The sequence below is a fragment of the Coregonus lavaretus genome (assembly GCF_964263955.1).
Source record: "Coregonus lavaretus genome assembly, chromosome: 2".
Lineage (NCBI taxonomy): Eukaryota > Metazoa > Chordata > Actinopteri > Salmoniformes > Salmonidae > Coregonus > Coregonus lavaretus.
This window is the reverse complement of record NC_139989.1, coordinates 75,040,134-75,049,145: the sequence shown is the minus strand read 5'-3', so window position 1 is coordinate 75,049,145 and position 9,012 is coordinate 75,040,134. Positions and strand designations below refer to the sequence as shown.

Genomic DNA, 9,012 nt, shown 5'->3' with positions numbered 1-9,012 from the left:
ATTACATGGACAGGGGGACCTGATCCTAGGTCAGCACTCCTCCTCTGGGACACTTCCCAGGAGTCACCAGGACCAAGAAACCGAACACTTCCTGTTGTAAAGTATAGTTACAGCAGGTGTTTACTGCCATCTAGTGGAAGATACCAATAAAACACTTTATTATCAGGGTGTGGAGACTGCTGAGTGAAACAGAAAGTAAATGTGTTCTTTTGTACAGGATCCATTTTGAGACGACAGAGCAGAAAACACTATGGAGAGAACAAAAAAATAAAGTGAGTATTTCTAAGTATTTCTGAACAATAATCTGTTTTAAAGGACAGAGTATGTGAGTGAATACCTGGAATGCGATATTACTAGTTAGTAGAACTGCTACTTGAGCTGAGTTGCTGACAGACAGCAGTTTTCAAAGTGGAAACTAATCAGTAGGTCTATGTGTTATCAGGTAGGCCATTATCATTGTCATTATGGAGACACCTATTTTACAACCCTTATTCCATAAAACATATTAACGCTGTAGAACTGATGCGCATCAAGAAATAATGTGACAAATCACAGGAAAACTACTTTAGGCGCTCTAGAGCACGTTAGATACATTCTGTCGGAGGTGGTTTAAACTGCATTCTAATGTCGACTTTGCTTATGGAAAACCATATCATGCGAAGGTTTTTACACATGCTCAGTTGTTGGGTCTCGAGTGGAAATTTGAAATGAAAGTTATGGAACTTCCTCATGTGCTTCTGTTATGAGAAAAACTCCACAATGAAACTGACATTAAATGTGGAGAATGATAGATCTGTTGACCATCAAGTAGCCTATTAATTGTTATGCCTGTCTAGGCAACTGTAGTCTGCCATTTTATACTATAAATATGTTGAAATGACTGGAGTCGTTGCAAATCATTTTGTGCCACTTGTGTAGCCAACCTGGAGCTGGCAAACAGATGTAATAAATAGCCTTTAACTTCAGTTTATTGTTGTTGTAGCCTTGTGTTATTATGTAATTATTAATGGCCGTGTTTAGTTAATTCAATTGGAAGTTATCAAGTGTCACCATGGTCACAGTTCTATCGCAATTGCTGATCAGATGTTAGAATGCATTAGATTGAAGGTAACAGTCAGCCAGATTAGGCTACAGGTAAAGAAATAACCTGGCTGTTGTTGACAAGCATGGGCCTATTCAGTTCGTATCCATATTATTAATATTTCATTCATTGATTGAAATTACGACCCCATTCTCAGTAGCCTATTCCAGCAGGCTACTGGGCAACAGAAGCACTTCCTACCTCAACATCGTCTTGCTATTCATGTTAAATAAATTAATCTGTCAATTTGAACTAAGCAAGCTGCTAAATCATTCAGCTTACATCTTGCCTACATCTTGCCCAGGCTACTGGAGGCTGTCTGAAATAAGATGTAGGCCTATCAGGGGCTATGTTTTGGCCTAGTTTTCAGGCCTTGTGGGCGGGTTTGGGCTCGAAAAAGTAATTACATTAAATAACCTGACTGTTTCAATATGTCTGTTAGTAAATGTTTTATTTCTAAGAGATCATGAATATATATATCATGAGTAAAAGAGAATAATGTACATTCAATAATTAGTTGTCACTGTGTTAACCACAACCAACATGCTGTATCTCTGTTTAGGGGTCAGTGGTCTAAAATGAGTCTCTCTGGGGAGAGAGAGGAGGGGGTCCCTGCCTCTAAAATGAGTCTCTCTGGGGAGAGAGAGGAGGGGGGCCCTGCCTCTAAAATGAGTCTCTCTGGGGAGAGAGAGGAGGGGGTCCCTGCCTCTAAAATGAGTCTCTCTGGGGAGAGAGAGGAGGTGGGCCCTGCCTCTAAAATGAGTCTCTCTGGGGAGAGAGAGGAGGGGGGCCCTGCCTCTAAAATGAGTCTCTCTGGGGAACATGACACCAAAACTAAGAGGTGAGCTGAAAATATTGTTTAAGAATTTATATTCGAAAATGCTATATAGGAGAAAAGAAAATCACATTTGTGATTTTTCATCAGAAATGATTACTAATAGGTACCTTCAATGTAACTATTGTAGATTTGAGATGTGATTTAAAACCATTGTTTAGCTGGAATGTAATGTTCGTATCCTGTATATTTGACTGTGATACGTGGTCGTCTCACCTAGCTACCTTAAGATGAATGCATTTACAGATGCCATATCTTCATTTGACCCAGTTTCTCACAGCAGGAACATAATCCTGCAGCAACAGCAAATGTGTATTTTTAGGTGGATTATAATTAAGGGATATGTTCTGTAGGGGTTCATACATTTTTCATCAGGGAAAATAAAGTCTGACATTTTAAAGTGGAAATTACACACTTTAGACACCTTTATAAAGCCTTGTAGTGGTTTAATAATTTCTTTAAACAATAAAAGCTAATTGACCAACATTTCTGAAAATGGATATATAGCGTTTTGGAATGAAACTCTTGTTTCCCCATCTGAGCTCAGAGTAGATGAGAGACGTAATGTTTGTCTCTGTTGTGTTGAAGTCCAATCAAGCAGGAGAGACCAGCCTCCCCTGTACCCAGCTGTGTGTCCATGAAGAGTGACTGGTCTATGGAACAACCTCTATTCTTCAGAGAGGGAGACTCTTCTAGTGAACAAAGGTAAGAAGAACTCATGGGTCATGGTCAGTGAGTTAAACAACACTGTCTCTAGTCATTTCTCCTCTCCCATTTTACCATTTATTTTTGTTGTTTTCATAATCCATAGGCTAATCCTTTTTTCCATTTTCATAGTCCTGAATCAATATTAAACTAACACAACATTCCCTCCCTGTGTGTGAGTGTGTGTGAGTGTGTGTGAGTGTGTGTGTGTGTGTGTGTGTGTGTGTGTGTGTGTGTGTGTGTGTGTTTGTGTGTGTGTGTGTGTGTGCACTCCCTGGATGAGGAGATGTAATCTCTATCCTGATTGCCTAGTTACTTTCACCCCTACCTACATGTACATATTACCTCAACTACCTCAACTACCTGGTACCCCTGCAACATTTGTATTTGATTTTATTTCACCTTTATTTAACCAGTTAAGCCAGTTGAGAACAAGTTCTCATTTACAACTGCGACCTGGCCAAGATAAAGCAAAGCAGTGCGATAAAAACAACAACAACACAGAGTTACATATGGGGTAAAACAAAACATAAAGTCAATAACACAATAGAAAATATATATACAGTGTGTGCAAATGTAGTAAGTTATGGAGGTAAGGCAATAAATAGGCCATAGTGCAAAATAATTACAATTTAGTATTAACACTGGAGTGATAGATGTGCAGAAGATGATGTGCAAATAGAGATACTGGGGTGCAAATGAGCAAAATAAATAACAATATGGGGATGGGGTAGTTGGGTGGGCTAATTTCAGATGGGCTGTGTATAGGTGCAGTGATCGGTAAGGTGCTCTGACAACTGATGCTTAAAGTTAGTGAGGGAGATAAGAGTCTCCAGCTTCAGAGATTTTTGCAGTTCGTTCCAGTCATTAGCAGCAGAGAACTGGAAGGAATGGCGGCCAAAGGAGGTGTTGGCTTTGGGGATGACCAGTGAGATATACCTGCTGGAGCGCATACTACGGGTGGGTGTTGCTATGGTGACCAACTTAAGTATTTTTACTTAAGTGCTTTACACCACTGCATTAGAAGACAGATAAATGTGTTGATTTTGAAAGAAAGACGGGCAGATTCTGCTAGGTAGGCTACGAACTATTATAAAGTTAGGTCGTCATCACAGTAGGTTTGAGCTACAGTATGATGACTTACCAACCTGATGGTCTCCGTTGGAAATGTTGTGAAAAATGTTGTACACTCAGTGTATTAAAATATGTAACATAAACAACAAATGATATGCTCAGATACACAAAATACATCTGGTTTCAGATCTAGAAGATTCTCCTCTTCAATAGTAATATCATCAATTCTGACCAGTAACTTACCTGGGGTCAAAGGTCCCTGATTTATCACTAAAATGTATAAGATGATCCATAGATATGTCACTCTTCATGGACAGATGACTGGGTACTGGAGAGACTGATCTCAGAATTTGGTTGGAGATTCTGGAAAACATAATAAATGACCATGAAACTAAATTTTAAACTATATCAAAATTATATTTCAATAGATAAAAAACATGACATAAAGCATTAAAATATATGCCATTACATAAATCAACAAACATGAAGCTCTTGCAGGGCAGGAATTTGACGAACTGACTTGTTGGAAAGGTGGCATCCTATGACGGTGCCACGTTGAAAGTCACATGTTAGGCTATGGTTCAACCCAGCACTCAGAGAAACAAACACGACAAAGGGAGTGGAAGAAACAAAAATATTTAATAAAAGTTAAAATTGTCTTAGTCCAAAAACAACTGAAGTAAAGGAACAGAGTGGGCTAGTCGGCTCCGGAGGAAGGAGAGGCTGAGGCAGGCAGGCAGGCAGGCAGGCAGGCAGACCGACAGGCAGGAAGGCAGGCAGGTCCGAAACTAAAGACAAAACAAACGACAGGTTAAGGTGAGTGGAGAGCCAGGCTGAAGACAAAGACAAAATAACTTTACTGGTGAGCCAAGTTACCGCTCTGGTAAGAACAACGATCTGGCGCCGGTGGAGAGCCATGCCCAGGAATAAGTAGTGCAGGTTGATGAGAGAATAGGATGCAGCTGCGTAGGCAGGAATCACTGGAAACAACCCGCAGCTGCACAGGAGAGGCAGATCCTGAGCACGCCCCCTGATCCACTCCAGACACACCCACATAAAGGGGACAAACACACATACAGATACAACAGAAAAAGAGGGGACAAAACAAGGAGGAAGGGAAACAGAAAAGGGAGAGACAAGCTGCCCACATAACAGTACCCCCCCCTCAATGGTCGCCACCTGGCGACCCACCAGGCCTGTCAGGGTTGTCGTGATGGAAGTCCGTGATCAGCTGAGGATCCAACACAAAACGCTTAGGGACCCAAGACCTCTCCTCTGGTCCATAACCTTCCCAATCGACTAGGTATTGGAGACCCCTACCCCGCCTCCGAGAGTCCAGGAGCCTACTGACGGTGTAGGCCGGATGGTCGTCAATGAGGCGAACAGGTGGAGGTGGATCAGCCGGCGGACACAAAAGGCTGGAGGACACAGGTTTCAGTTGGGAGACGTGGAAAGTAGGGTGTATCTTCATGGCTGAAGGCAACTTCAAACGAACCGCAGCGGGGTTAATGATGGACTCCACCACAAACGGACCCAGATACCGAGGAGACAGCTTGCGTGATTTGGTACGAAGAGGTACGTTCTTAGATGACAGCCAAACCTCTTGACCAGGATGAAACACAGGTGCGGGAGTCCTGCTCCTATCCGCTGTTGTCTTGTTCCTGTCGGTGGTCCGAAGCAATGCTTCCCGAGCGTCGCTCCACACTCTCTGGCAGCGGCGGAGGTTCTCCTGAACCGAAGGAACAGCCAATTCCTTCTCCTGAGCAGGAAACAGAGGGGGTTGATAACCCATGGTAACCTCGAAGGGTGAAAGACCGGTGGCAGAGGCGGTGAGGGAGTTGTGGGCGTACTCTATCCAGGGCAGATGTTTGGCCCAGGATGATGGATGTTGAGCAGCCACACAACGAAGGGTTGCTTCGAGGTTTTGATTGGCTCTTTCTGTTTGACCGTTGGTCTGGGGATGAAACCCTGAGGACAGACTAACGGAAGCACCCAAAGCAGAACAGAAAACCTTCCAAACACGGGAAGTAAACTGTGGGCCTCTATCAGATACGATGTCCACAGGTATTCCATGGGGACGGAATACATGTTGGACTAGGAGGTCCGCTGTCTCACTGGCAGACGGTAATTTTGGTAATGCTATATAGTGGACAGATTTAGAGAATCTGTCCACAATGGTAAGTATAGTATCATTACCTTCAGACTTGGGTAGGCCGGTGACAAAATCCATGGCAATGTGGGACCAGGGACGGCTGGGAACTGGGAGGGGTAGCAGCAGCCCCGAAGGGGACTGATGGGAGGCTTTGCCCCGAGCACAGGTTGAACAGGCTGCCACAAAAGCCCGAACGTCAGTTTCCATTGAAGGCCACCAAAAATGTCTCCTAAGCAGCGTCAACGTGCGTCTCATCCCAGGGTGACCAGCAAAACGGGAGGTGTGAATCCACTGCAACACCTGAGACCGGACCGTCTCGGGAACAAAGAGTAGGTTGGGAGGTCCATCACCCGGTCCCGGGTCCGTGGCAAGTGCAGTCTTCACAAGAGACTCGATCTCCCACTGAACAGCCGCCACGACGCATGAGGAAGGCAGGACTGCCTCAGGCTCGCTGGTCTCCGAAGGGTCAGCAAACTGGCGGGACAAAGCATCTGGTTTAACATTTCTTGACCCCGGTCTGTATGTAAGAATAAAGTTAAACCTACTAAAAAACAGGGCCCATCTGGCTTGGCGTGAGTTGAGTCTCTTAGTGGCTTGGATGTAAGCCAAGTTTTTGTGGTCAGTCCAGACCACAAACGGCAGTTCAGCTCCATCCAGCCAGTGCCGCCATTCTTCCAGTGCAAGCTTGACCGCCAGCAGTTCCCGGTTTCCAACGTCGTAATTCCGTTCTGTGGGTGACAATTTCTTGGAGAAAAAAGCACAGGGGTGAAGCTTTTGGTCAGTGGGGGAGCGCTGGGAGAGGACTGCTCCCACACCTGAGTCCAACGCGTCCACCTCCACAACAAACTGCAGAGAGGTATTGGGGTGTATCAACACGGGGGAGGTGGAAAACAGTTCCTTCAAAACCCCTACCGCCTGCTCCGCCTCAGGGGACCACCGAAAAGGGATTTTAGGAGATGTGAGTCTTGTAAGGGGTGCCACCACTCTACTAAAACCCTTAATGAATCTACGGTAGAAGTTAGCAAAGCCCAAAAATCGTTGAAGTTGCTTACGGGTGGTGGGTGTGGGCCATTCCGTCACTGCCCGGATCTTCTCGGGGTCCGCCTTCACCTGCCCGCTCTCAATTATGAATCCAAGGAACGATGTAGACTGTTTGTGGAACTCACACTTCTCTGCTTTGACGTACAGCTTGTTCTCCAAGAGCCGTTGAAGGACTTGACGGACGTGTGACTCATGCTCCTCGGGTGACTTGGAAAAAACAAGAATATCATCCAGGTATCCAAAGACAAAACGGTTCAAAAAATCCCTAAGAACATCGTTCACCATGGCTTGGAAAACCGCAGGGGCATTTGAAAGCCCAAAGGGCATGACCAAATACTCAAAATGTCCCAGTGGAGTGTTGAAAGCGGTTTTCCACTCATCTCCCTTTCGGATTCGGACAAGGTGATAAGCATTCCTGAGGTCGAGCTTGGAAAACACTGTGGCGCCATGCAGAGGTTCAAAAGCTGAGTTGATGAGTGGAAGGGGATACTTGTTTTTAACAGTTATGTTGTTTAAACCCCTGAAATCGATACAGGGGCGTAACGACTTGTCCTTCTTTTCCACGAAAAAGAAACCTGCACCCAAAGGAGACGACGAGGGACGGATTATGCCCGAGACCAGAGAATCACCAATGTACTGCTCCATTGCCTCTCTTTCCGGTCGGGACAGATTGTATAACCGACTAGAGGGCAAGGGAGCACCAGGAAGCAGTTCAATAGGGCAATCATAAGGCTTATGTGGTGGTAGAGACAGAGCCTTGTCCTTACTGAAAACCTCCGCTAAGTCATGGTATTCTTTGGGGACAGATGACAGATCAAGAGGAGCTGAGGGAGGAGTTGGGTTACACTTAGTGGGGGGAACCGCTGACCTCAGGCACTCGGAATGGCAGTTAGTGCTCCAACTGAGAATGGTGTGACGTGTCCAATCAATTTGTGGGTTGTGAAGAGCCAACCAGGGGAAGCCAAGGATTAGGGAGGTAGCTGAGCCAGACATAACTCTTAGCTGAATGCTTTCACAATAATTGCCAGAAATCACTAGGGAAACGGGGGTGGTTTGATGAGTTATCTCCGCGAGGAGGCGCCCATCAAGGGCTGTGACCCGAATGGGGGTAGGTAGTGGCTCCATGGGGATACGAGCTTGTGTAACGAACTGGTGGCTAATAAAGTTATCTTCTGCACCCGAGTCTATGAGAGCTGAGAGTGGCAGGGAATGACTCTGGAAACGTAAGGTTACAGGTACTTGTAATCGGGGAATGATGGGTTCAGGATCTAACTCTGGGCTCGCAAGTAGACCCACCGTTACGAGCGAGCCTTGTCTTTTGGCCGCTTAGGGCATGTAGCCAGAATGTGTGTGGCTGCTCCACAGTACAGGCACTCACCCGCCTGGAGGCGCCGTTGCCGCTCTGCTGGAGGTAGTCGAGCTCGACCCACTTGCATAGGTTCCTCCTCTGTGCTCGGGATGGAATCAGGAACAAGAAGCTGCCGACTCCGGAGAGGCGAGACTCGAGTGGTTGAAGGCTGGGGAACTCGTCCTCCTAGATGTGGCCGATCGCCTCTCTCCCGACGCCTCTCCCGCAACCGATTGTCTAGCTTGATGGACAGGGAAACGAGAGAATGTAAATCATGTGGCTCATCACGAGCAGCCAGTTCATCCTTAATGGCTTCATTCAAACCGTTTAGAAATGCTCCTTGAAGTGCCACATTGTTCCACTTGGAGTCCGCTGCCAACGTCCAGAACTCAATAGAGTACTCTGCCACACTGTTAGAACCCTGCCTCAAATTAAAAAGTATCTTGGAGGAATTACCCACATGGTCAGGATGGTCAAAAACAGTCTTCAATTTAGCAGAGAAATCAGCAAAAGTCAATCCAGTCAAAGTTTGATCTGAGCACACAGCCTCAGCCCAAACCAGAGCTTTCCCTCTTAACAGCCCCAGAACATAATGTACCTTAGATGAATCAGTAGAAAACGACAGTGGTCTCTGCCGAAAAATCAAGTCACACTGAAGCAAAAATCCCCGGCACTTGTCCAATTCTCCATTGAACGGTTCAGGCGACGTGACAGGGGGTTCCCGACGGAACGAAGCCTGCCTAGTGTCCGAGGAAACAACTTGGGGTGCATCAAAC

The 9,012-nt window shown here is 45.8% G+C and overlaps 1 protein-coding gene across 1 annotated transcript in view; it reads left to right on the top strand.

Moving 5' to 3' along the window:
- The first annotated feature begins 1,647 nt into the window (after nt 1-1,647).
- The window catches only part of LOC311141240 (NLR family CARD domain-containing protein 3-like), a 230,725-nt gene continuing 223,360 nt past the window's right edge, over nt 1,648-9,012 (top strand). Inside the window, exon 1 of the mRNA XM_084176503.1 lies at nt 1,648-1,922. Within this exon, the coding sequence (XP_084032629.1) occupies nt 1,660-1,922 (263 nt within the window). The 5' untranslated portion in view covers nt 1,648-1,659. The remainder of the gene's footprint in view (nt 1,923-9,012) is intronic.